The following is a 27024-nucleotide window of genomic DNA, read 5'->3' as shown; positions in this document are numbered from 1 at the left end:
TTTAGTAAAATTTTTATTTTTATTTTTTTTTGTAATACAAGGAGTTGTGAAAATTGTAGATAATAATCATCCTTCTGTATGGATGACACTCACGTCACCAAGCACACAAAGTGACGGTGAGGTCATGATTGAAACCTTAAGCCAGACTGATAGATCAGCAACATACCTGGTGCCAGAGAGCCTGGACAGGTGTGCAGAACAACAGTGCATGCATGTAACTGTCGGGTAGATTACTATCACGGTACTCGCGAATGTCTGAGTTACTGAGAACTATCTTGCACATCCTCTGTCCAGTGTAGTAAATTCTGTGAAGAGTTCTAAATTGGATTAGCTACAAGTTTGGACTTGGAATTTAATCTTCACATTCTATGATCTTCTTGATCTGTGGTCCGACGAAGATACCTACCCTGACCGTAGCCTCGGACAGCTTTGGAAAAAGATCTTGGAGGTATTTAAATGCTGCAGACTCCTTCTCAAGAGCAGTGACAAATTGCTTAATGCAGCGATGGCATAAGCACTTTCTGAGGTTCTATCAGCGGCTCCCACTTCACATTGCTCTTCCCAACAGAAAACTCGGTCCGTTGTTGCCAGTCCTTTTTGCGTTAATGCGGTTTAGTGTCACAGCTGTCCCAGAGACAGAGGAAACAAGGAGATTTTGTGAAACCTCCTTGAAGACCCATGAGGAATGATACCATTTTGAAGTCACCGATGACCTTCCATCCGTAGTCGTCATACTTTAATGCACTCAGCAACATCTTGACACTGGTGTTGTCCTCTTTGAGATGCCCAGAGTGGGCCATCGGGACAGGCGGGTAGTTGTTTCCATTGTGAAGCAATGAGTTTCACGCCACCGAGTTTCTCGAAAGCTCTGAAGGTTTCTTGAACGTTCTAGAGTGTTCAGGAGAATTGTAGAAACATCTGGACAATCTAGCAGTTCAGGAATATTCTAGGAGGAAGCCCGGCATTGAAAGCAAATTTCGAGAATTTTCTCGAAAACATGCAATTTTCTACATTTCACTGTCCCGGTCACAGAAGCAAAGTTTTTCTGGAATAACAGCGATTTCTTTCTGTTCTAGACCTAACGGGGTTAGGAAAACACACTTTCAACCCAGGAACAGAACAAAAGTGAAAATGTGTTACATAGTGAAGCGTTCTAGTAGTGTTACAGCCCCTGCTTGCCAAGCTGAGACGTTTAACTTTAACTTTTTTTTTTTTTTTTTTTTTTTTTTATGAAAACATCTTGGTTGTTCCAGATGGGTGTCACAGTAATAGTGAAGAGTTTGATACATTGACTAATTCCCCACCAGGCTGTTAAAGTGGTGTTTATATTAATACTTTGGAAGAAATCCTGTTTATTTTTTACTGTTTGGCTAATAAATGGTAGATCTGACAGGTTGATCTTTCCACATTGCGTTCCAAGTCCAGCAATGAGTTAGTATCTGGATTGTTTTTTAACCATTTTCAGATTTATTATAATCTATTGGCAAGAAAATAGTTGTGGAAGTTAGGTAATTCCAAGCCTCCACAGCTTTTTGGAGGTTTTAAAGTGTTTCGACTAATTCTTGCAGGTTTATTGTTCCATAATAAGCTTGATATGGATGAGAGCTCTGAACCCTTTTAGCGTTGGCTATGTGAGAATCATAAAGAAGAGATAAATAACTTTTGGCAACATTTTCATTTTTACTGTGGCTACCTTGCCCATAAGGGAGAGGCAGGTTGACCCCTTCTGGGTCAGCCCGGCCACGGAGTGATCTCTGGGTCCCGAAAGTATAATGAAACAAGACCCAAATGTTTGTTCAACTACTTACGGCAAGTTGAATCACCACACTCGTCTCGTCGGGTCTCCGGATACTACATTGTTTCAGCTCATTTTGTTCACACAAACAAAACATTTCCAGACTCTTGTGAGATAAGCTGTAAATATTACCGGGCGTCAACCCAAACTGCCCTGAAACGGAGCCCCAAACAGCAAAATTCTTCAAAAACAGATGAGGCTTCATGTTCTTAGCTGTCTGGAAGCTCCTTCCCTCTACAGCAGAGGTGGGCACTGACGGCCGCATTCCTGCATGTTTTCCAACATACCCTGCTCTGGCGTGTCCTGATTGGCTGGACACTCCTGAACCAGGTAATCAGCCATGAGTAGGGCAAGACTATCTGGAAATCATGCAGACACACCGGCCCTCGAGGCCTGGAATTGCCCACCCATGCTCCACAGGCTCTTCTAGTATCACCTAAGCTCCCTGTATTTACTTATTTAAACCTGACAGTTAATTATTCTCAGAGATTGGGGTTTTGACAGACCAAAATCCAGGAATCAGCCTTGTGGATGGGAACTTCATTAAATTGATCAACTTTAGCAACACGAAAACCTGAAACACAAATGATCCAAGTTCTTTAAAAACAAAGAGGGTTAATAACTAAATTATCAAGAAAAAGAAAACTGAACTGAAAATGGCACCAGTCCCTAAGTAATATGCCACTACACAGAATGTATCATCATTTATCCTGTGCTGTAAACTTACGAGTTTCAAAATACTCTAAACTGTATGTAAAGCTGGTTTTAAAAAGTATTTTCTCAGTCATTCTATGGGCGATCTAATCCTCTTCAAGTCTGAGTCCTGAGGGCTTGAGGACAGGTTCTTGGGTATTTGGATTGCCCTCTCCTGGATGGAGATGTTATTCCTGCAATCTTTCCAGTTTGGGGGTCACCACCCCGAGTGTACCACTTCCCTGTTTCCTTCCCCTTCCAGCTTCCCTCTCAGCCTCTGTCTCTATATCTTTGTCTCGCCCAGCAAATTACCGTTTTGTCTGCATCTAGAATCGTGCTGGATCTTAGCTCATTCGGAGGTTTCCCATCTTGACCTTGAACTTCCAGCTCAAAGTATGTACACATGTTTCTATGCTGTAACTGCAGCTGGAGTCCTGCCTGGTGGGGTCGATCCTAAACCCCTATTGATCTTGGACTTTGAACCTGCCATGATTAATGCCTCTGTGGTGCATGTTGGTCAAGCTTTGTCCAACCCCCATTCTGTTCACTGGTGGTGCATATGTGCAGGGGTTTCTCCTTCCACGATGGTTCCCGCTCTTCCTCCTCAGATCTCTGCTGCCTGAGTTATTCCTGTAGCACATCATTTCTAAGAGCAAGGTGTTCCTGGATCTTTGTTTCATCTTGCATAGTACCTATGGAGCAAGCTTCCTTCTTGGGCTCGCTGTCCAGCCTCAGGGCGCTGGATTTATGGGGAAAACCCTCCATGCATTGTAGAAAGCTTCATCATCTTGGTCTCAGTGGCGTCTTTCTCCTCTTTTGGCCATCTTGTCATACCAGAAGAGTATCTGATGACCTCCAAAGTACAGATGTTTATAGCCTGGACTTTGTTCTTGTTCTTGTCATTCAGCCACATACAGTTTTTCTCCATTGGTTTGGCTCATTTCTTGAAACAGAAATTACATTCTCAAAACAACATGGACAAACCTCCAAACCACTTGGCAGTTATTCACAACAGAATTTAATTTCTCATTAATTTCATCAAATTGCAAATGTCTCAGTACATCTTTGCATTGATTAAGTACAGGTAGCCTACATTTAGCACAATTTCCAAGTGAATAGATCTTGGTGATCTAACCTGATTGTTGATTCCCAGTCTAATAGTTGCTCCAAAATGAGTAAGCATCATTTCATTGTGTAAGTCATCACATGCACACTAGTCTGTTCAATTGTCCAAATTAGTCAAGAACATAATACCATGAATACGATATATGAATCCCCTGGAACATTTGATACATTTATTACAGCAATTGACAGTCAGGTGAAACTAGAACTTGCTCATCAGGGCCTTGTTCACAACTCATCCAAGGATGGTCATAGTGTTCCTACCACCGTACTCTCCTTTCCTCAATCCTATTGAGGAGTTTTTCTCCACTTGGAGGTGGAGTGTGTATGAGCATCGGGCTCAAGATCAGAGGTCCCTGCTCCATGCAATGGATGCTGCATGTGAGAATATTACAGGAGATCAGTGTAGAGGATGGTTGCGTCATGCACGCCGTTTCTTCCCTCGTTGCATCGCAAGGGGAGAATATACACTGTGACGTGGATGAGAATCTGTGGCCAGACAGACAGCAGCGTGAGGATGGCCAGCAGGGTGAGGACGATGACCTGGAGAGGGAGGCTGAGGACAGCAACCAGTGAAGAACTGTTAGTTGTGAAATGTAAGCATTATTCAAGCACTGTAGGCTGCATATCATTCTCATTGTTTTTTGTTTGTGTTTATATTATAAAGTATATTATGCTGCATACATTTTCTTTTTACCCTGATGTATGAAAGTTACTTTATGTGTGTGAATGATAACGGTTACAATTCCCTTGGCAGTATGAGTGCAATGTGTGCTGTTAAACATGAAGAATATACTCTTACCCTAAAATCCTTTTTCTTTTTTCAGTTTCATACAAAATTGTATTCTGTTAGCTGTAAAAAAAAACAGTACAGTAACCATTGTCGATAAAGGACTGAGCTAAGACTGACAGGTGGACATGAGGGATATATCAAAGGTCCTCTGCTTTAGTGACAAAACATCTAATCATTTTGACATCAGTGCTTACACAATGCCAAAGGGATGAAATATTTTGGGGGCACTGACTGTTTAAATGAGAAGGAAATTTAGTTTTTACACATGAGTGAATTGTTTTGGGAGAGATATGAGCTTTTGCAGGTGAACCATGGTGTTGTGCCGAACCATCCACATTATTTTGGCAAAAGCACCAAGAGTGTTGAGAACGTCCGGTCTGCTTCAAGAAATGAGCCAAAGCTATTGACAAGGATCTTTGCCATTTTTCTGGCACTGACTCTTCACATGGGAAGGAATTTAGTTTTGAAGCATGAGTGATATTAGATTTTGCTAGTGAGCTATAATGTTGTGCTGAACTGTAAGACTGTTATGCCATTTGATCTTAGAATTTTCAGAATGTAATTTCTGTTTCAAGAAATGAGTCAAACCAAAGGAGCTGCAGATTCTGGTGTTTATGAAGTAAAATATCCTTTGGGATAACATAGAAACCCTAAACATTCACATACCTCACCTAAAACCAGAAACCCCTTGGCTTTGATATTTATTTGTTTGCAAAATACTATTCTTTCAAAAAAAAAAAAGTAAGCTTAGAGAAGATCAAAACCTCTATTATTGTTTTTGTTGTTATAGTCAATATTATTATTGTTATATAATTATAATTCATAAATGGATGGATTATTACATTCATTTTGCTTTGCTTCCCTCTTTTTCAAGGTAGGCAGAATTTTAATTGTGGGATTTTGGTCAAGGTGTGTATTTCATACGATTTATGTTCGTTTCTGAAAAAAAAAAAACTTTTTTTGAACATTGAACATTCAGAACTTCAGAACTGCCAAACATGCAGTGAAGGAACAAAAAACAATCAGTAATTTCAGCCAGAAGGAACAACTACAGAACAACAAATAATTGGTAAAAGTAATCACAAATTTGGTACTGAAAATCTTGTTCATTTAAGGTTATAATTTTAATTTAAATAACTTTTAACTAAACTGGTAAATGAGTAAAAGGAAAATAAAAAATGAGGTAAGCAAATATTGTTAATATGTTTAAAGGTCAAACTAAATAATTCACAAGTATTTTGAAAAGTCTATTTTACACGTGTATTCTGATGTATTTTAGATATTTTAAATCCAGTTCCAGTTCTGCAAACGACACCGTTGTCTTTGTATTTCACTTCCATTTAAATAACGGTTGTTGTTGTTTTTTTTAAAGACTTCCGCCAGCAGGGGTCGCCAAATCCAGCCTCTGGATTTTCCAACTGCAACTAAAAGGCCCGAACAAAATGGAAATAGTCTTTGAGTGTCAGAAGATCACGCAGCGTGGAAAAGCTCCACGGACACAGCAGCGCAGCAGGTAAGACACACTTCCACACCCAAATTTGGATTGAAATGCATTTTTAAAGGCAGCTGTGTGTCGAGTTTAACTTGTGGTTTATTTTTCTGTTTTTTTTTTGTGAAAATAAAGTTTTCTTTTACAAAACCATAGTGCGCTTCTAAAACCTTTATTGATCAGTCTGCTGTGACTGAGTTTTCGACAGATTACTGAGCACCTGAACCGTCCTTGTTTCAAGCGAAACACTTCATTTCTACTACTTTAATGCCGCCATAAGCTGAAATAATGCAACTTTAGTTTTTAAATTCCGAATCTGGGCGCATGTGCAATCCCCTCTTGAAGTTTTTTGTTTTGTTTTTTGTTTGCTTTTTCTCAAATTACTACTATTGCGTCTAATAATAATAAGAACAATAACAACAAAGGCAAAACAGAATCTTAGAAATACTTCAATAGCTAAAAGACGTGAAGGTTCTTTAAAAATTGCTAAGATGTGACAGTCCTTTAATGACTTTGTTCCATATTCATGCCGGAGGAAATGATCAGCATTTATAAATTGAATGTTGTACTGCCACAACCAGTAAATCACCAGTAATTGATTGCCCCCCCCCCCCCCCCCCCCCTATTGAAAGTTTGAATTTCTGGGATGGAAAACAAAAGAAAAAGTGGAGATAAAGCAAAACACAAAATTTTTAAATACATATCAATGCCTGATTGGGGATTAACACAGTCATAAATAGCTGCAGAATCATTATTTCCAAAAGTAGACATAACTTGTTAACGCCTTTTATCTGTTCACTAAGCCAGAAACTGCAATTCCATTATCAACCTGTGGGGACAGTATTGTAACTAAAGCTCTACAGTCTTATAAAATAATAAATAATAACAAAAAGAGTACGAACGGAACCCATACTTGCCGCTTTGATGAAGCTAAATGTTTCACGTGCACTCCAACAATTTTAGAATTAAGAAAAAACAAATATTTTTAAACTTTAATAATAACGTATATCACTTATTGTGATTTCTTTTATAGATTTTGCATTAAAACAGTTTTTATTTTTAATTTATGTTTTGATTTTTCTTTGCTCTAGTACAAATGTAAAGATTCCTTTTCAACTCTTAACGTTTTGTGTTGATTGAGGTGTTTTTGCTGAAACATCCGAATTCCACAAACTTCTTCAATTTGTCTGCAGTCATGTTCCTGTACTTTCTGGGCCTCGTGGTCCTCTTCCTCATCTTCCGCTGGATCAGAGAGCTCCCTCGAGTGTCTGATAAGGGCAGCAAGTACGTGTACATCACAGGCTGCGACTCCGGCTTCGGTAACCTCCTGGCCCGGCACTTGGACAAGCTGGGGTTCCCGGTGATTGCTGGGTGTTACACGGAGAAGGGCGAGGAGGATCTGAGGAAGGCCTGCTCCAGGAACCTGACAACGACGCATCTGGACGTTACCTCCAAGGAGAGCGTGGCCAAAGTGGCGGCGATGATTAAGCAGAAAGTGGGACACCACGGTGAGTCGATTTTAGGCTTTTTCAGGGTACAAAAAATTGGATCTAAGATCTACAAAAAATTGGATTCAAATCTTGGAATAGCAGTTCAATCCAAATTTGAATTCCCAAATCAAATTTGTGTTGATATAAACACTAGTATTTAAAATGAAAAAAGTTAGCTTTTTAAAAAAAAAATCGAGAGTTACAACAATAAAGATGCTAAGAAAGCATTGAAACTTGTTCCTTCGTAAACGTTTTACGAACAATTGTACGCCGTTAAAATGACAAGCATCTGCTTTAGTGTCAATTACAACACGAGTGGCAAAAAAAGCAGAGCTTTGCGTGAGACTGACATGTTGATGCCACCTAGTGGCTAACTAACAGAATGCAACAAAACTCAAAAGATCACGACGAGTCTATTTTATTCAGCTAAGTAAACATTCATAAAACATTTCAAATGAAATCTGTTGTATCCATAAGAACAGGATCATTCATTAGGTTTTCTTTTGTTTTTCCGAATTTTCACGATTTACAATTATCCCGTGTTGTATGTTCTTTTTAACTGTTTTTTATTAAATTCTACTTCTGGGAAAATTGTGCTTCATTGGTGCACCAAGGAAAACCCACATCATGACTCTTCCCCCCCGTGTTTGATATGTAATATGTAGCATCCATTGGTTACTCAAAGATTATGTTTATAGAAACAGGATTGTGTGTATTTTTCTTCTTTTTTTCGTAACTGGGGAAAAGTGAAAAAGGTTGCCTTGCTGCTTGAGGACGTGTTGGTTTTGCAGAAAACAGTTACCGGTAAAACAGGATGTGTATTTTTTCTTCTTTCGTTCGTTGTTGTCAGACGGTTCGATTAAACTTTTTGGGATCAATATTTTTTTAAAAATTGTACATGTGGACAATGTTGACAAAGGCTTTCTCTGGCTTTCTCCCCCCAGGGCTTTGGGCTGTAGTGAACAACGCGGGCGTGGCCGTTCCCTCCGGCCCGTGTGACTGGCACGACGTGGATGACTACAAATTCATGATGGACGTGAACCTCCACGGGGTCATCGCCGTGACGCTGAGCGTGCTGCCGCTAATAAAGAAGGCAGGGGGCAGAGTGGTGAACGTAGCCAGCGTGTTCGGGAGGATCAGCGTCACCGGGGGCCCGTACCCTGTCTCAAAGTTCGCCGTGGAGGGGTTCAATGACAGCCTGAGGTGGGTAATAAACACTAGCGAAATGTCAGGACGTAGCAGGTTTGCGATGCCGATGGCTAACAAAGATGGTGTCCATCTCAGGATAGGCATGGCCCCCTTTGGCGTCAAAGTCCTCCTTATTGAGCCGGGGTTCTTCAAAACCAACGTGACGGACAGCAAGATCCAGATTGATTCTGTCAAAGGGCTGTGGGACAGACTCCCCCAGGAGATCAAAGATGACTACGGAAGCGACTACCTAGACAAAGGTACGCCAACCAAATGTCTCGGGTTCCAAACAATTTTTTAAACGTCTTTTCTCAAATAGCCGTCAAGCTGACATCGGAGTCACTGTCGAAGATGAGCGACGGGGATCTGATGAAGGTGGTGAACTGCATGGAGCACGCCGTCGCCGCCGTCTGGCCCCGCAAGCGCTACTCCCCCGGCTGGGACGCCAAGTTCTTCTGGCTGCCGATGTCCTACATGCCGACGTGCATCGTGGACTACATCGTGCTGAGCGGGGCCATTCCCGTCAAAAGGCAGAAGAAGTGACGTTCTTTAATTTAGATTTGTTATATCAACGTGCTGTGAAAAAAAGGGGTTGGAATTGACCCAAATGGAGAGATGTGAGCTTGTGATCCAAAATGTAAATGACTTAGACTTGTGGCAGAAATGTAAACACTTCAACTCAAATATGGCAAAAATCATAAATTAAGGGAGCAACGAAAAGAAAAAATAATGTCTGACAGTCATCGCGCAAAGCAAAAGTGTTTTCAAAAACAACAAATGTTTCTTAATCATATTTTGTTTACACTATAGTGTTCCAGAGCGTTCCAAACACATTTTTATAATAATAATTAACTATAATAATCATTTAAGTCCAAGTAAAGTAAAATGAAAACAACCAAAAAAATTCTGAAGGTTGGTGCCTTTTATTTTTAATTATAATGTATTTTTTTATTGTTATAATCATGTTTAATAATTAAGCTGGGGGGAAGTGAATTTTTACATCAGTTCTGGAAAGTTTAAACATTTTTTAAATAATTAACTGTCTGAATCATTTAAGAGTTGCAAAAGTAAAATAAAGATAAATAAGGCGTGCAAATATTTTCTAAATTATTAGACCTTACAAAAGCTGTTTTCGTGTTTTTCTTTATCTAAATGGTTTTGTTTACAAACAAAATTATGCATAAAAAATAGAAAAATAAAGAGAGAGAAAAATGGTGGCGGGTTCCCCATGTTTGCCCTGGGCAACAAAATCCCTTTAACTGTCCCTGAATTTCGCAGAATGACCCTGCTGTGATTAAAAAAAAACAGTTTCAACTCTTTTTTTCTCACACAAACAGAAGTTTACCTCTTTTGTGAGGCCAACTTGAAATATTTTTGTTTGCATCACATGTGAAATTTTGGCTCAACCCAAATTCTAATTTTTGTTCCCAACAACAGTATGTTTCAAATTTTTTAAATCACCTTGATTTACTTTATACTTTCTAATGATATGAGGATTGTGCAATTCAGTTTGCTTTTCTGTGATATTTCTTGCTTTCCGTCATGTTTGGTTTGTCCCGGTCTATCACACCTGGTTCAAGTTCATAATCATCTACAGCTGTCTTCATCGCAGATAATGACCCTCTGTGTACTTAAGGGGCCAGTCTTCAGCTCTTCATTGTCAGGTCATCTGCTTTACTCCCTTTAGTCATGATTTTGCCCTGTTTTAGTTTGAGTGTTTAAAATTCTATATTTCTTTGGCTCCTACGCTGCCAGTTCCCAACGACTAAAGCTAATATATCCCCACTAGTGATGGAGAAAGCGGAGCTTTCAGAACTAATATGAATCAATTTGTGTTCAGGGTTGAGAAGCATCTGACACATTAAAATGAGTGACATCTGTTGGCCAGACGTTAACATTTCCATCAGCACGGAACAAGAGATGAAGGAAAAGGAAAGGAAAATGCAGTTTTAAAAAGAGCTTACAGTATTTGTGATTTGGAAAATACACTGGACAGGCCACAAGCTCCCTGCTCTGCTCCATTCTGATGAATCCGCTAGTAGACGACTAGATCCACGTTAGCCCGGATCTGGCTTAAAACTGTACCGCTGGATAGCTCCAATAATGCTCGCCGTGCAACATTTATTTTTAAATAATTAACTGTCTGAATCCTTTAAGAGTTGCAAAAGTAAAATAAAGATAAATAAGGCTCCGGGAGGAAGACTAGTGCATGTTTGCAATAGTTCCTTATTTATTGTAGGAGGTATGCACTAAAAATAATTTTCTGCAAAGCATTATTTTTTACAATAATTATAAATGTTTTCAGGTGGTAGAATTCTTCACTACTTTAAACAATATCTCAGACAGATTCTGTTTCTCTTCTATTTAAAGTCTGAAAGTTCAAACCTTCAAAAAAAAAACTTTCAAATGATACTTTAAGTATCATAGAGTGAAACCGAAGATCAACTAGCGATTGGAGATTTATGTAGGTTTCAAAAGCTGAATGCATCCTGTAATGGAGACGCTGTACAGAGGAGATTGGCAGACAGTGGAATACAGCCAATCAGGATGCAGAAAAATGTACTTAAAAAAATCTGCGAGACTTCGACAGGTGAACTGCAAAATGGCGATGGACCACTGTCTCTAGAAATCAGTGTGTTGAAATGTGTTTTTCTCACACATCATGTTTCTTAATGCAGGTTTCTAGCTGTTTGCATAGTGCGGGGGTCGGCAACCCGCGGCTCAGGAGTCGCATGCGGCTCTTTAGCGCTGCTCTATGGGCTCCCTGGAGCATTTTCAAAAATGTTTGAAAGTGTAAAAAGATTGGGGAGAGAAATATATTTTTAGGTTTAATATGGTTTCTGTAGGAGAAAAAAACAAGACACAAACATTCTTAACGTTTTCCAAAGCTGTAAGAATGTGTAGAATAAATATTGTAACGCTCAGCAGGTACGTCACTTGCAGCGGGAAATAAGGGAGCCACACTTGTCAAAAGGCTGAGCTGTCAATCAACTGGCTGCACTGGAGAACTGTCCGTGTCCCATACAAGCACGACCCCGAACAGTCTCAGAGAAGAGGAAGCTTTTAGCGGACCGCTAAGCAGGTGGCTGATGTAAATCGAACCACCCTCTGTTCCGTGCATTGCTTGATGAAGTTGAAAGCGAATATTATGATCTCCTGCTACACAACACAGTCTGATGGCTGTCCATTATAAGGCTTAAATAGGGCTTTTAATATTTTGCGGCTCCAGACATATTTGTTTTGTTTTTTTTGTCCAATTTGGCTCTTTAAACATTTTGGGTTGCCGACCCCTGGCATAGTGAGTCGGAAATAAAACCACGCGTGTGACTTTCAAATTCCATGCATATTAATTTGGACGGTGTGTTCATCAAACTGTATAGCTATGTTCACACCGGTAAATGTCTCATGCATTTAAGGTTGTGCTAAAAGTGGTGTTCATGTCCGCCACCGACAGTTGGAAGAGCCTTGGCACAAGATGTCAAAGCGCTCCAAATCTTTCTCTAGACTTTTTCTTTCACAGCTCTATCCCGATGTGTTAAAAAAAGAAGATTTTGTGTCGTACAGATTGCAATTATTAATTTCCCTTCCGTGGTAAATTTTCAAACCATTGGTATTCCGATGAATGAAAATGGACGCCATCCATATGTCACCATAAAATCAGAGTCTCTTATTGGTCAAAGTTTCATCTGGTTTAACTTTATCTTGTACTTAGAGCCCAAAAACGGTCATAGAAAGGTGCATATTCAGCGTGAACGTGAGAGTGATGAACACAGAAGCCTAAAAAATTCGCAAATTTACGTGTCTCCGTAGACGTTTCATTGAAAGTGGCTGTGTGACAGCTCACATGTGACTATATTTACCTATGCCAACACATAGACAACCACATGTGGCTACAGAGGCTTTAGTCAGGTGGAACTAGTTAGTTTGCTGCTGCTTTATATAAAGCTGTTAAGAAGACGCGTTTTCCACTGTGCAATAGAAAAACTGAGGATCTCATAAGGAATTTTCAGAGGCATGCAAATGTAGATTTAAATGGAATTTATGAATTTTGGGTAGATGGAGGAGCTCCATTACTTTCATGTAAATCACGTGTAAAACTTTTTTCCACTCATAAATAACAAACATGCCTCCAGACATTTGAATTTGCTGCAGTTTGTTTACTTAATGCTCCTTTCCTGGGGGGTATTCCAGAAAGCAGGTTATGCTAGCTCCCACGGTAAGTTTGAGGCTAAGGAAGTTGATAACCTCAGTTTTCGGTTCCAGAAATGGAGGTATATTTCAGGGTATGTCAAGTTGCCATAGCAACTCGTGCTCTGAACATGACCTGGCCTGGAGCAGGTTTAGTTGAAGGTTAGTTTGTTTTCAGAGAGGTGAAGCAGCATGGCGTGTCCATTTGAAGATAATTTAGTGGATGAAGAAGCTCAGATAATACTTTTTTCCACCGTCAAAGGGTGATAAGACCACATACGGATGCTGGAAAGATAAACTTTTTACATTGTTGATCTAACTTAATTATTTGCTTCAGTTAAGATAAATAATTTTTTTTATTTAAATCAGCTTAAAAATAACATGTAGTTATCAAACAGTTATTTTACTTTCATTTAAATTAATTCAATTAAGTAGGTGCAACTTTGGTGCTGCTGTTAGATCGGCACCGCAAGGGATTGTGGGATACCATTCCCTTTGCCTGTTTGGAAGGATTTGGGTTTAAGTGTGGGTTTTGGACCAAATATGCTTAGAGTTTAGCTGTTTTACTGTGTTTTGTCTACTTATTTTGTCCTACTATGCTTAAGTCTCTGCACCATGAGTGAGAGGGAGGGAGAGGAGGATGAATTTATGTAGCACCTACTTTTTAGTAGTTTGAATATTAGATTAGATGACTTCATTAATCCCATAATGGGGAAATTCACTAATTCATTAATGTAACGACAATGTCAGAAAATTGGAAAATGAATGTATGCTTTCTGTGTATATTGTTTCTTTCTTTTTATTGTTATAAAAATGAGTATATCTGCCGGCTCAAACTTAGACACATGAGAGTTCAAGAATTATAATAAATTAAGATGAAAAAAGATTAATTGAATTGGAGTAATATGACATTTAGTTAGATAAATATGTAAATTTGAGTTTGTATAAAGACTAATTAAGTTTTATGGACGTAAAAATTAGGTTGAATAAATTTAACTCAATTACTTGTTACCAATGGAAGTAATTCATTTAAGTTGGCAAAATTGGATAAGTTATATATATATATATAGAGAGAGAGAGAGAGAGAGGTACTTGTAACTGTCCTTGATGTCTGCTATTGTTCCTTCTGGGAGTGAGACCCCTCCTGTGTGGACTACCTTGCCTCTCTTTGTCACCATCCGGCTGCATTTCTCGAGCCCGAATGACATCCCAATGTCAATACAGTAGATCCTGGTGGTGTGGATCAGGGAGTCAATGTCACGCTCGCTCTTAGCATATAGCTTGATGTCATCCATGTAGAGGAGGTGACTGATGTTGGCCCCATTTCTGAGTCGGTATCCATAGCCAGTCTTGTTGATTAATTGGCTGAGGGGGTTCAGACCTATGCAGAACAGCAGTGGGGACAGAGCATCACCTTGGTATATCCCACATTTGATGGACACTTGTGCAAGTGGCTTCCCATTGGCTTCAAGGGTGGTTTTCCACAGCTTCATTGGGTTTCCTATGAAGGCTCTTAGAGTCTTGTTGATGTTGTACAGCTCCAAGCATTTAGTGCTTCATTCACAGTTTCCAGTAGACTTTCACGCGGTACATCACTTAACCGTTGTAGCTGGTGTCGGGGTTGTCTAGTGTTCATTCTAGACATGATCTTGTCTTTCAGGTCAGTTGCTGCCTCGCTCAGCGGAATTGTGGTTGTTGGGGCTGTGTACCCAATCTCAGGGTGGGAGTGTGGTATGACCTCCTCTCTGACCTGTTGTTCTGGCTCTCCCGTGGCATTGTATTGTATCGCTTCAATCTCAGTAATCCCACCCAGAGGGGTTACATGCAGAGAATGTGGAATGAATGGATGCTTCGAAACATTACAACAAAAGTAAAACAGATTTTTTTTTCCACATTTAGAAAGGTTTTTTTATTTATTATTTTGTTTAATGACTCCACTTATCAGGACACACTTTGGACATGTGCTCTTGGTGTCATGGTCGGTTATTCTCTCCTTGGAAAGTTGATTACCATTTCAGGTTTTCTCCATTTAAAAATGAGGTCAATCACTGTTGAAGTCTGGACAATAACGTTTGGGAAATTACTTAAAACGCTTTTTCCTAATTTACACTTCAAAATATTTCCCTGAGCAGCAGGATTTTTTCCTTAGGCTGGACGGGTTCTGTTTGAGGGTTTACCAGGTCGCACATAATTTAAAAAGGGTGTTTTTTTGTTTTTTTATGTTGCACATTATTTTCTGAATATAATGAAGCTAAGGGTCAAATACGTTTAACATCAATTCAGGAAGGTTTCAGCATTTTTAAATCATAATAGTTATTTGAACCATTTAGATAAATGTGTTGGAAGAATATTGAAAACAAAAACTATTTAGTAAATGCATTAAAGGCGCTAAAGCTTTGTCATCAGCATGGCTCTTATGACATTTTAGGTTTCTTCACTTTGGCAAAAAAAATCAAATGCTTTTTAATTACATGTTGTGTATAATTCAATAAAATGGCAATTACTTTGCACATAAGGGTCCAAACATATTTCTTATACAAATTGTTTAATAATTTTGGTTAAAGTTAAATGATACATAAACAAAAAAGAGAGCTAAGACTTTTCCAGCATTTTTTATTATAATATAACATTGCTTCAAGTTATGTTTTATAATTAGGCTAGGGTGCAAAACGTTTTACATCAGTTCTGTAAAGCTTTTTTATATATAATTGTCTGTATCATTTAAGTGCTGCAGAATTACAATAAGATTTCTGCACATCCGTAGTCTATAAAAACTTGTTTTGCTCTTTTCTTTAGCTCTATTGTTTTGTTTATGGACAAAATTACATATGATGTGAAAAAAATAACAGGGGGGAAATGGAAAGGGGTTCTCCATGTTTGCTTTGGGCCACAAAATCCTTATAACTGCCCCTGAATTTCACGGAGATGAAAAATCACATTTCTTTTCTTTTTTTAACTTGTCCTGTCCAACAGCTGAGCAAACAGATCAGAGCTGAAGGCCTCTTGTGTTGGACAGATCTTACTGTTTCAACAGGGGTTATGAGTCTTCTGGCATACCAAAATTATATTTAAATAAACCCCTTTTGTAAATTAGGCTAAACTTTATTTTATATTTCTAATCATTTTTTGTTGGACCGGACGGAAAAGAAGAGGAGGGAAGAAGAGAAAGGGTTGCCAGAGAAGGGGGGATTATTATAGAAGGAGGGGGTAAAATCATAAAGCAACAGGTTGCTGGAAGTTACAAACACATCAGCTGACTCCAAAAATCTCCACACAATGCAACTACAAGTACTTTAGCTGTCCACAGCATATGCTGGTACTACAACCCCCTCAGTTCTGATTAGCTTATTTCACACTTGCCCAGTCTGAATGGCATTCCTCATTCGGGATAACATAGAAACACTAGACATTCACATCAGCTGTAGATTTTTGATACCATAAAACCAGAAACCCCTTAGCTTTGATATTTATTTGTTTGCAAAATACTACCATATTCTTTCAATATTTTTTTTATTCTTTTGTGCTTAGAAAAGAATGGAACCTCTATGGTTGTTTTTGTTGTTATTGTCAATATTTTTATTTTTATTAATTATAATTCATAAATGTACATGGATTATTACATTTAATTTGCTTTGCTTCACTCTTTTTCAAGGTGGGCAGGAGTTTAATTGTGTGATTTTGGTCAAGGTGTGTATTTCATTCTTTTTATGTTTGTTTCTGCAATAAAAAAACTTAATGAAAACAAATGAACAAAAAACACGATTGTAAGATTGCAGGTTCGATTCCCGCCTTGCATGCCCATGTGTCGAAGTGTCCTTGGGCAAGACACTGAACCCCACCTTGCCTCTGGTAAGAGGATGGCGCCAGTGTTCGGCAGCGGAGCCGCCACCAGCATGTGAATGTGTGCTAGAATGGGTGAATGGGACTGTAACTGTAAAGCACTTTGGGCCTTGTAGGTAGAAAAGCGCTATATAAGTACACGCCATTTACCAAAAAACAATCAGTAATCTTAGCCAGAAGGAACAACTACAGAACAACAAATAATGGTAAAAACAAAGCAATCACAAATTTAGTAATGCTAGGCTTGTTTTATTTAAGGTTAGAATTTTATTTTAATAACTTTTAATTAAACTGTTAAATGACTAAAAGGAAAATAAAAATAAGGTGACAAAAGTTAAAGAGAATCCAAGCAAAGGTTTTTAACATGTTTAAAGGCCAACATTTCACGTGTATTCTGATGTATTTTAGAAATGTTATATACAGTTCCAGTTCTGCAAACGACACCGTTGTCTTTGTATTTCACTTCCATTTAAATAAAGTTTTTTTATTCTTTAAGCAAGGAGAAATCCGCCAGCAGGGGTCGCCAAATCCACCCTCTGGATTTTCCAACTGAAACTAAAGTAAAGGCCCGAACAAAAAGGAAATGGGCAGTCTTTGGGTGTCAGAAGTTCACGCAGCTTGGAAAGGCTCCACGGACACGGCAGCGCAGCAGGTAAGACACACTTCCACACTCAGTTTTTGGTTGAAATGCATTCTGAAAGCAGTTGTGTGTCGAGTTTAGAGTGTGGACGATTTTCGTGTGGGGGTTTTTTGTGCGGAAAATAACGGGTTTATTTTTATTTTTTTTACAAAACCGTAGGTAATCAGATCATGCGCTTCAAAAACCTTTATTGATCAGTCTGCTGTGGCTTTGAGTTTTTAACAGAGATTACGGAGCACCCGAACCGTCCTTGTTTCTAGCAAAACACTTCATTTATACTACTTTAATGCCGCTGTAAGCTGAAATAATACAACTGTATTTTTTTTATCGAATCTGGGCGCATGCGCATTCCCCCTTTGGAAGTTTTTTTATTTATTTATTCAATGTACCACTATTTTTAATAATAATAATAACTATAACAACAGAATCCTAGAAATAAAGGGGGGGGGGGGGGTAAAAATCCAAATATTTAAATAACTAGAAGACTAAAGGGATTTTGCCTTAGAGGATGTCAATTTTCTTTAAAAATTCCTGAGATATGAAAGTTCTTTTATGACGTTGTTCCATATTCATACTGGAAAGAATAATCTGCATCTATTCTCTGCATAAACATATGATGCAGATCTGTTTGGAAACTATAGGCAATCTAACTCACTTGCACACATTCATATTTCCTTCATCAGACATGTCTGCTCACATGGGTTTGTGTAGAGGGGAGAGGATGTTGTCAAGCAGCCATGACCCCATAGAGCCTTTCCAAAAAAGTAGTCCCAGAACTGCCCCCTACACCCTAATAACCCCTTTACCTTTGTCATCCAGAGACGGCATCAGAGGTAATATCACAGGGGCCCGAGATGCCCTAGGTTCAATCAAAGGCCCTAAGAGTCCCCAGAGGCATTTTAGGGCAACCCCAATGTGCCACCATTTTACCCTATGCAGTACAAGAAGGATCCATCATAGGGCAAAGACTGACCCCCGTCACTATGGGGGAGAGATGGTAGGAAGATGGGGGAACGCCTGACAGAAGGAGAGTAGCAAGCCAAGACGTGCCAGGCTCCAGTAGCCACAGGGACAGTGAAAAATCAAAAGAAACTAGAGCCGCCCGACACTGTACCAGCAACCACCAACACCCAACCAAAAGGGACCAGCAGTGTCACTACCCTCCTTATCTGGGCAAAGTGACAAGGTCCCAAATGATAAATTTTGTGTTGACCTAAGTGTTTTTGCTGAAACATCCGAATTCCACAAACTTCTTCAATTTGTCTGCAGTCATGTTCCTGTACTTTCTGGGCCTCGTGGTCCTCTTCCTCATCTTCCGCTGGATCAGAGAGCTCCCTCGAGTGTCTGATAAGGGCAGCAAGTACGTGTACATCACAGGCTGCGACTCCGGCTTCGGTAACCTCCTGGCCCGGCACTTGGACAAGCTGGGGTTCCCGGTTATTGCTGGGTGTTACACGGAGAAGGGCGAGGAGGATCTGAGGAAGGCCTGCTCCAGGAACCTGACAACGACGCATCTGGACGTTACCTCCAAGGAGAGCGTGGCCAAAGTGGCGGCGATGATTAAGCAGAAAGTGGGACACCACGGTGAGTCGATTTTAGGCTTTTTCAGGGTCCAGTAATTTGTGCCGTAAAAAATTGGATCTAAGATCTACCAAAAAAAAATGGATTCAAATCTTGGATTAGCACTTTAATCCAAATTTGAATTCCAAAACCAAATTTGTTTTGATATAAACGCTAGTATTTAAAATGAAAAAAGTTAGCCTTTTATATAAAAAATCCAGAGTTACAACACTAAAGATGCTAAGAAAGCATTGAAACTTTCGTAAAACGGTTACAAAAGATTGTACGCCATTAAAATGACAAGCATCTGCTTTAGTGTCAATTACAACACGAGTGCCTAAAACGCAGAGGTTTGCGTGAGATTGACATGTTGATGCCACCTAGTGGCTAACTAACAGAATGCAACAGAACTCAAAAGATCACGACGAGTCAAAACGATCTATTATGTACGTTTCAAATTAAATCTGTTGTATACATAAGAACAGGATCATTCATTAGGTTTTCCTTCGTTTTTCCAAATAATTACGATTTAAAATTTTCTCGTGTTGTTGTTTGTTCTTTTTAACTGTTTTTTATTAAATTCTACTTCTGGGGAAATTGTGCTTCATTGGTGCAGCAAACGAAACCCACATCATGACTCTTCCCCCCCGTGTTTGATGATATGTAATGTATAGCATCCATCGGTTACTCAAAGACTCAAAGATTATGTTTATAGAAACAGGATAGTGTGTGTTTTGCTGCTTGAGGACGTGTTGGTTTTGCAGAAAACAGTTACCGGGAAAACGGGATGTGTATTTTTCCTTCTTTCGTTCGTTGTTGTCAGACAGTTAGATTCAACTTTTTAGGATCGATATTTTTGAAAAATTGTATATCCATGTGGACGAAGTTGGCTTTATCCTGTGTTCTCCCATGACCCCCAGGGCTTTGGGCTGTAGTGAACAACGCGGGCGTGGCCGTTCCCTCCGGCCCGTGTGACTGGCACGTCGTGGACGACTACAAATTCATGGTGAACGTGAACCTCCACGGGGTCATCGCCGTGACGCTGAGCGTGCTGCCGCTAATAAAGAAGGCAGGGGGCCGAGTGGTGAATGTGGCCAGCGTGTTCGGGAGGATCAGCGTCACCGGGGGCCCGTACCCCGTCTCAAAGTTCGCCGTGGAGGGGTTCAATGACAGCCTGAGGTGGGTAATAAACTCTAGCGAAATGTCAGGACGTAGCAGGTTTGCGATGCCGATGGCTAACAAAGATGGTGTCCATCTCAGGATAGGCATGGCCCCCTTTGGCGTCAAAGTCCTCCTCATTGAGCCGGGGTTCTTCAAAACCAACGTGACGGACAGCAAGATCCAGATTGATTCTGTCAAAGGGCTGTGGGACAGACTCCCCCAGGAGATCAAAGATGACTACGGAAGCGACTACCTAGACAAAGGTACGCCAGCCAAACCTCTCGGTTTCCAACCCTTTTTCTAAACGTCTTTTCTCAAATAGCCATAAAGGTGACATCGGAGTCGCTGTCAAAGATGAGCGACGGGGATCTGATGAAGGTGGTGAACTGCATGGAGCACGCCGTCGCCGCCGTCTGGCCCCGCAAGCGCTACTCCCCCGGCTGGGACGCCAAGTTCTTCTGGCTGCCGATGTCCTACATGCCGACGTGCATCGTGGACTACATCGTGCTGAGCGGGGCCATTCCCGTCAAAAGGCAGAAGAAGTGACGTTCTGCCCTCGACCCATCGCTGCGATAAAACCCTGAAGGACGATGTCAAGGCCGCCTTATCTGCCGCTCAGATTACAGCACACAAAGGGGCAATAAACCAGACCGAAGACCGCAGACCTGTACGACCTCCTGGATCTGAGGTCAACCTGCTGGTTTTTGTCCCACATCTGAACTGAATTTGGGTTTTAAACTTTTAGAAAAGTGACAAATCTGTTGCAAAGACCGTAAAACATGAGTCGACAAAACTGAATAGTTTTCAAAGGTAAACCAGGTTTGGGTTTGCTCAGTTGCATTGTGGGTAAAGAATTGTATTCATTTTTCATTTTTTTGTTGAAAATCCGCCTTTGAAGGCTGCTTCACACCTCCATCCATGCAGGGGCAATGAGGACAAAGTCGGATAACGCCGAGTCATGGCACAGTTCAAACACAACCTTTGTCACAAGGTGAGAGAAGATACGGATTGTGAAATTAAAGTTCAAATGACCAACCACAGCACAACGGAGGCTGGCCTTTCTACAAAATAAAAGCCTCTAATTTCCAATAATTTGACATGTTTTTGTCTAATAAAAATCCCAGAGAGGAAGGTGTTTTTCTGCTACTTCAAAGTGTTTAGTAAATTACAGTTCCTAAACGGTAACTTCAATAGATTAAAAAAAATGCGACCAGGATAAATTAAGAATTTTCAAGAATAAAGTCAAGACTAATATATAATAAAAATAACATTTTTAAAAAGACTATTTGCGATTCGTAAAATAAAATGCAAACATTTAAGATTATGCTAAAACAATATTGAACAAAGACTTTCTAGATTATTTTCTTTATTATAAGACATATTTCGGTGAAAAAAAGCCAAATCTTTCATGCTTAAAAAAAATGTGATAACATAAAAGTTACAAATTAATTTTTTTAGTTCATAGGAGTTAAACTTAAAGTATTCTGACAATATCCTCAAAACAGAATGACATTTCTGAATAAAGTTTTCACTTTCAAAATAAGGTCAACAGATCTTAAAAGTGAAATGGAGAGTTTTTATCAATTAAGTTGAAAAACGTGGAAAATCTAAATGATTCAACACATTTGGAAGAAAAAACATAAAATAACTAAAGCAGATTGATGGACCATGTCATGTCCATTGGATTTCCCTCAATTGTCTGTAACATAAATTAAACCGTTTAGGCTGGATTATCTTTAGATTTTAATCCTTGTGGTATCCTAGGCACTTTAAAATTGGGAGTTGGGTCATCTAGACCCACTAGACAGTGCACTAAACCTTTTTTCTTCAATGATTTGTGATCTTCACTGGTGTTCATGGATTACATGAAATCCTTTATCCACCTTTATCTTTTGTCATGGTAGGAATAACATGTCAAAGTAAGGGTGGGGTCATCTAAGATAGCACAAGGGTTAAAAGCAAAATGTTACTTTTTCCTGTAATATCACACTTTTTTATTAAAAATTACAACTTTAGTCTTGTAACTTGTCCGTTACATTTAAGATAGCACAAGGGATATAAAAAAAAAAGAGACATCCGAAAAATTTGCCTTAGGTTATTTACCCCTTGTGTTATCCTACGCACTTTAACATTGAGAGTGGGGTCATCTAGACCCACTAGACAGTGCTCTGAACCATTTTCTTCATTGATTTGTGAACCTCACTGGTGTCCATGGATTACATGAAATCTTTCCACCTTTATCCACCTTTGTCATGGTAGGGAGAACACGTCCATGCAAGGGTGGGGTCATCTAAGATAGCACAAGGGTTAAGGACAAAAAGCAGCTCTGATGATCGAACTAAACCTGAACTCAAAGCGTGACTTCAAATCATCAAAACAAACAAAAAAAATTGAATTAAAACAGGTTCGGTTTCGCTCTACTTCGTTTAGTGTTTCCTCTGCAGCTTAGATCAGTTTTTCCTTTTTCGTTCACAAAGACAGAAGCTTTTCAAAACACTAGAATGCGTTTTTGAATTGCAGTTTATGAAATGCCCTTTTTTTTTTTTACACCAAGCTTCCCTCTCAAGTTGAATGCTTTTGTAGAGAATTTAATTATTTTTACACTTCCGTCACATTTGTAAATTTATATTTTATTAGTTTTTTTTTTAAGTTTAATTTTTAAATATAAAATTATTTTAAATTGAACGTCATCTTGCACGATGTCATTGTTGTGAAAGGGCGCCACCGTGTGGAGGAACGCAGGCACTGAAGGGCATCAGCCCCTTGAACCAGCTAAGGTGAAAAATTTTAACTAGGATTTTAATCTGACATGGAGCTACAATGTCACTGCTGAGGATTGTTATTTGAAAGGCTTATAAAACAGTAAATCTTTTAAATTTTTGTATTTCTAACATTTAAAGGAAAACTTTTCCACCTTTTTACATTTAACATCCAATGATTTGTTAATCCACGAACTTCAAGCCTTACATTTCTCACAAACTATAATTTCTGAAATATTTCATGTCTTTTATGGATCCTAAAGGGTGGCAATTCTAAGAATGTGACCATCTTACCAGTTCAGAAAAAAAAATCTTTTAATGGCGTTTACCTACAAATTGGAACAGCTGATTTCATTTGGTGTAAATGTTCCTACATAACGCTGAAAAACTTCAGGTCTTAGTCTGGTCATCAAGCTCCCAAACCTTAAATCTAAAATGATATTTGACAGAATTCCCATCTTTGTCCACCGTTTTATTCAACTCAACAAACTGCAACACAGTGCAAAAACCAGACTGCCCCCTTGTGGACAGAGTTAGTACATACATCCTCCTGATGAAGCTATTGGGTCCAAATAAGATGATATTCTGTTGGGTTGTTTGTGTAAAGACAGAGTTTTATTCCTCTAACATTAAATAGAACTTTGTTTTCAGGATGACAGACAAGGACATTGGTATTTTTGACATATGTTTTACAAACAGGTGCCGCTGAGCACAACTGGGTCACGCGTTTACGAATGCTCTTCGGCCAGCTTCTCTGCTTTCTGCACCACCTCCTCGATGGGCCCCACCATGTAGAAGGCCTGCTCGGGCAGGGGGTCGTACTCTCCTGCGGAGACACATCAGCTTTATTAGAGAAGCGGCGGGAAGCTGTGAAGGGCGGTTTGGAGGAGGCGTTTCTCACCAGCTAGGATGGCTTTGAAGCCTTTGATGGTTTCTTTGAGGGGCACCAGCTTGCCCATGTGACCGGTGAAGACCTCAGCCACCTGGAAGGGCTGAGACAGGAACCGCTGGATCTTTCGGGCGCGAGCCACGGTCAGCTTGTCCTCCTCGGACAACTCGTCCATTCCCAGGATGGCGATGATGTCCTGAAGGGACTTGTAGTCCTGCAGAAGCAAATCAGTTTAATATCCAGGTTCTGCAGGAGCAAACGGGTGAAGGGGCTGAGGATCCAAACCTGGAGGATTTTCTGGACGCCACGGGCGACATCGTAGTGCTCGGCACCAACGATGTTGGGGTCCATGATACGGGAGGTGGAGTCCAGCGGGTCGACGGCGGGGTAGATGCCCAGCTCGGCGATGGCACGAGACAATACAGTGGTGGCGTCCAAGTGAGCGAAGGTGGTGGCCGGGGCGGGGTCAGTCAAGTCATCAGCGGGCACGTAGATGGCCTAAGGAGCAGACGACACTCAGCCTCCTGTGGTTACCCTGGACGTTCCACAAGGAAGGAGCAACTCCTCACCTGCACAGACGTGATGGAACCCTTCTTGGTGGTGGTGATCCTCTCCTGCATGGTACCCATGTCAGTGGCCAGAGTGGGCTGGTACCCCACGGCGGAGGGGATACGGCCCAGCAGAGCAGACACCTTTCAGGGCGGGAAGAAGCAGTTTAAGAGTCAGACAGGAAGCGGGAGCTCCTCGCCAGATTCCCACGCGACGGGTCTCACCTCTGAGCCGGCCTGAGTGAAGCGGAAGATGTTGTCGATGAAGAGCAGCACATCCTGACCTTCCTGGTCACGGAAATACTCGGCCACGGTGAGTCCAGTCAGAGCCACTCTGGCACGGGCGCCGGGGGGCTCGTTCATCTGGCCGTACACTAGCGCCACCTAGCAGGAAACGAGTGTGAGGCTCACTTTTTTTTCTCCCCCCTTTTAAAACAGAGGCTCCTCACTAGTCGCACCTTGGAAGTGGTGTCCTTCAGGTTGATGACCCCAGACTCGATCATCTCGTGGTACAAGTCGTTTCCCTCGCGGGTTCGCTCGCCCACGCCGGCAAACACAGAGTAACCACCATGAGCCTTGGCCACGTTGTTGATCAGCTCCATGATCAGCACAGTCTTGCCCACGCCGGCACCACCAAAGAGACCTGAGGACGCCATTCGTCAAGTAAAACCCGTGAGAACCAGAGATCACTTTTCTTTCATTTCAAAACACGTGTTAGCTAACTTTCTTTCATTATACAAGAACAAGTCTCATTTTTGAGGTCAAAGTTATCTTAGAGTTCAATTTAAGCTTTTATTTTTGTGTTTAAATAGCAGATTTGCAAAGTTGTCATCTAAACAGGGCCGTACCAATCTTCCCTCCCTTGGCATAGGGGGCCAGCAGGTCCACCACCTTGATGCCAGTGACCAGAATTTCCTGCTCCACGCTCATGTCTGTGAACTCGGGGGCCTCAGCGTGGATGGGTGCCGTCCTAAAGGCAGGGGAGGGGCATTTGAATAAAAACACACTATTTAAGATCCGCAAACTTCTGTATCCTGAACTCACTGTTTGGTGGTGATGGGGCCCCTCTCATCGATGGGCTCGCCAATCACATTCATGATCCTGCCCAGGGTCTCCGGACCCACTGGGATTCTGATGGGGGCTCCGGTATCCAGGACTTTCTGCCCACGGACCAGACCTTCAGTACCATCCATGGCAATGGTGCGCACCGTGCTCTCGCCTGGACACAACAGTTCATCAGAATCCAAAGGCGGCGTCGGGAGCCCTCGAGGGCGGCGGCGGCTGCCACTCACCAAGATGCTGAGCCACCTCCAGGACGAGCCTGGACTCGCGGCCTGCAACCTCCAGAGCATTCAGGATTGGGGGGAGCCCTTCGTCGAACTGGACATCCACCACGGCGCCGATGACCGCCACGATGCGCCCATTGGCGGTGGCAGCAGCTGCAGCAGGAGCAACATAGTCCCTGCCTGCGGATGAATACAGAGAAGTTGGAATTTTACAAAGTAATTTTGTGACATTTAAAGCACTTCAAGCAATCATAAGCACTCCCAAACATCGTTAGGTCCTCGAAACATCGTTTTTCCATATTCAAAAATGCACAAACAGCACAAATATGGAGAGGACGCCATGATGAAGTGATTCCAAAAGCTACTTTCTGCGCCCAGTTAGCTTAAGAGGCGCACGTGAGGTGCCCGATTGTCCGGGCTAACGTCAATGTCACGACTCAGGAGAGAGCAGACACCTTTGACACCTGAACCCCAACGTCAAGAACACCTAAAATACAAATAATAAAAACACTTGGTCGGTGCCGATCTGAAAAGAACTGCAACGAAATGTTTATGATTTTAAAAAGAAAGCACCATTTGCTGCGATTCAAAATGCGTCAATGTTTACCTAATGTTGCAACACGTTATAAACTCGTAATATTATACGTATTAATTGAACTACGCTTTATGATTTGGTTAACATAGCTGAAAAGCGTTCCAGAGATTGGCTAATTCTGCAGAAAGTGATGCTAACTTAGCATGCTAACGCCGCCTTGTGTCATTAGAAAGGTCATACAAATAAACACAACTAAAGTAGAAGTTCTGATAAACAGTGACGATATGACTCTTTATAATTCGAGAATACGCGTTCGCTTTATTAAAATTCAATTTCATAAGAGGCTAAAATGCCTTTAAATTTGACAGTTTTTCGTTTGAGGCCTAGTTCGTCCCAGGCGTACTGCTAATGTTAGCCGTTCTCGTGCGTCCTCCACGTCAATGCGACACTTCACGTTACAGGCAAACTAGCGGGACTCACGTGAAAGAACCGCGGGGGAGCCGGTGAGGGCTTTCAGGGGCTGGACCCCAGGCTTGAGAGCCTGCAGAGCCCCGGTGCAGCAGCGTCCCACAGCTCCTAACATGCTCAAAATGGCTGAAGGTGGAAAGAGACGAAGCGCTTCGGCTTTATAAATGAGTGACCGGAGGTGCTGACTGCGCCTGCGCACGACTTGAAGTGGCGACACGACGCATGCGTGAATGTGAGCAGCTGACACCGTGCCCTCCACCAAAGCTGACCTGTGTGTTTGGGTGAATCCAAAATCTACTCATTTGGGCGTGCAACTTTATTTTGAAGGAAGAGCCCTTAATTATTTTTATCGAGCCACAGATTCACAACAACATCACACCAGCGGTTAACCTTTATTGACCACAAAATGCCTAATTCTGCTGTTTGCACTCGTTTCTTTTGTAGTTTTATCTTGTGTTTGGAAAATTTTTTCTGCCACCATGTTCTAGCTAATTAGAAGGTTTCAAGTAATAAAACAAACTGTATGTAAATGTTGATTTTATGATTTTAAAAAAATAACAAAAGTACAATTTTAATAAGG

At 40.9% G+C, this 27024-nt stretch overlaps 3 protein-coding genes across 3 annotated transcripts; 2 read left to right on the top strand and 1 right to left on the bottom strand.

Annotated features, from left to right (window-relative positions):
• The first annotated feature begins 5785 nt into the window (after positions 1-5785).
• On the top strand, positions 5786-9252 carry LOC101170573 (retinol dehydrogenase 7-like). The gene is made up of 5 exons (XM_004066664.5): positions 5786-5916; positions 7086-7400; positions 8327-8585; positions 8667-8830; positions 8890-9252. The coding sequence occupies exons 2-5, from the start codon at positions 7088-7090 to the stop codon at positions 9111-9113; spliced, it is 960 nt and encodes a 319-aa protein (XP_004066712.1). The 5' UTR covers positions 5786-5916; positions 7086-7087; the 3' UTR covers positions 9114-9252.
• Positions 9253-17114: 7862 nt separating this feature from the next.
• On the top strand, positions 17115-21090 carry LOC100125502 (retinol dehydrogenase 7). Its single transcript, XM_004066556.5, has 5 exons — positions 17115-17250; positions 18508-18822; positions 19719-19977; positions 20059-20222; positions 20282-21090. Exons 2-5 carry the CDS (start codon positions 18510-18512, stop codon positions 20503-20505), a joined length of 960 nt encoding a protein of 319 aa, XP_004066604.1. The 5' UTR covers positions 17115-17250; positions 18508-18509; the 3' UTR covers positions 20506-21090.
• Positions 21091-23175: 2085 nt separating this feature from the next.
• Positions 23176-26667, bottom strand: atp5f1b (ATP synthase F1 subunit beta). Its single transcript, XM_004066557.5, has 10 exons — positions 26457-26667; positions 25448-25621; positions 25200-25374; positions 25004-25125; positions 24614-24798; positions 24381-24539; positions 24177-24299; positions 23893-24105; positions 23620-23821; positions 23176-23544 (listed from the first exon to the last, which is right to left on the bottom strand). Exons 1-10 carry the CDS (start codon positions 26557-26559, stop codon positions 23447-23449), a joined length of 1554 nt encoding a protein of 517 aa, XP_004066605.1. The 5' UTR covers positions 26560-26667; the 3' UTR covers positions 23176-23446.
• Between the last annotated feature and the right edge of the window lie 357 nt (positions 26668-27024).

This window comes from Oryzias latipes, chromosome 2, assembly GCF_053564925.1.
Source record: "Oryzias latipes strain Hd-rR chromosome 2, Olatipes_Hd-rR_3.1".
NCBI classification, from domain to species: Eukaryota; Metazoa; Chordata; class Actinopteri; order Beloniformes; family Adrianichthyidae; genus Oryzias; species Oryzias latipes.
The sequence above is the reverse complement of the archived record's forward strand: the minus strand, read 5'-3'. Positions and strand labels throughout refer to the sequence as shown.

Excerpts from the sequence above, each read along its gene's own strand:
- LOC101170573 (XM_004066664.5), top strand. The coding sequence starts at position 7,088 with ATGTTCCTGTACTTTCTGGGCCTCGTGGTCCTCTTCCTCATCTTCCGC. Across the intron at positions 8,586-8,666 it reads GGGTTCAATGACAGCCTGAG|GATAGGCATGGCCCCCTTTG; the intron begins GTGGGTAATAAA and ends TGTCCATCTCAG. Across the intron at positions 8,831-8,889 it reads AAGCGACTACCTAGACAAAG|CCGTCAAGCTGACATCGGAG; the intron begins GTACGCCAACCA and ends TTTCTCAAATAG.
- atp5f1b (XM_004066557.5), bottom strand. The coding sequence starts at position 26,559 with ATGTTAGGAGCTGTGGGACGCTGCTGCACCGGGGCTCTGCAGGCTCTC. Across the intron at positions 25,126-25,199 it reads GGCCCCATCACCACCAAACA|GACGGCACCCATCCACGCTG; the intron begins GTGAGTTCAGGA and ends CCCTGCCTTTAG. Across the intron at positions 24,106-24,176 it reads GTTCCATCACGTCTGTGCAG|GCCATCTACGTGCCCGCTGA; the intron begins GTGAGGAGTTGC and ends TCTGCTCCTTAG.
- LOC100125502 (XM_004066556.5), top strand. The coding sequence starts at position 18,510 with ATGTTCCTGTACTTTCTGGGCCTCGTGGTCCTCTTCCTCATCTTCCGC. Across the intron at positions 18,823-19,718 it reads GCAGAAAGTGGGACACCACG|GGCTTTGGGCTGTAGTGAAC; the intron begins GTGAGTCGATTT and ends CATGACCCCCAG. Across the intron at positions 19,978-20,058 it reads GGGTTCAATGACAGCCTGAG|GATAGGCATGGCCCCCTTTG; the intron begins GTGGGTAATAAA and ends TGTCCATCTCAG.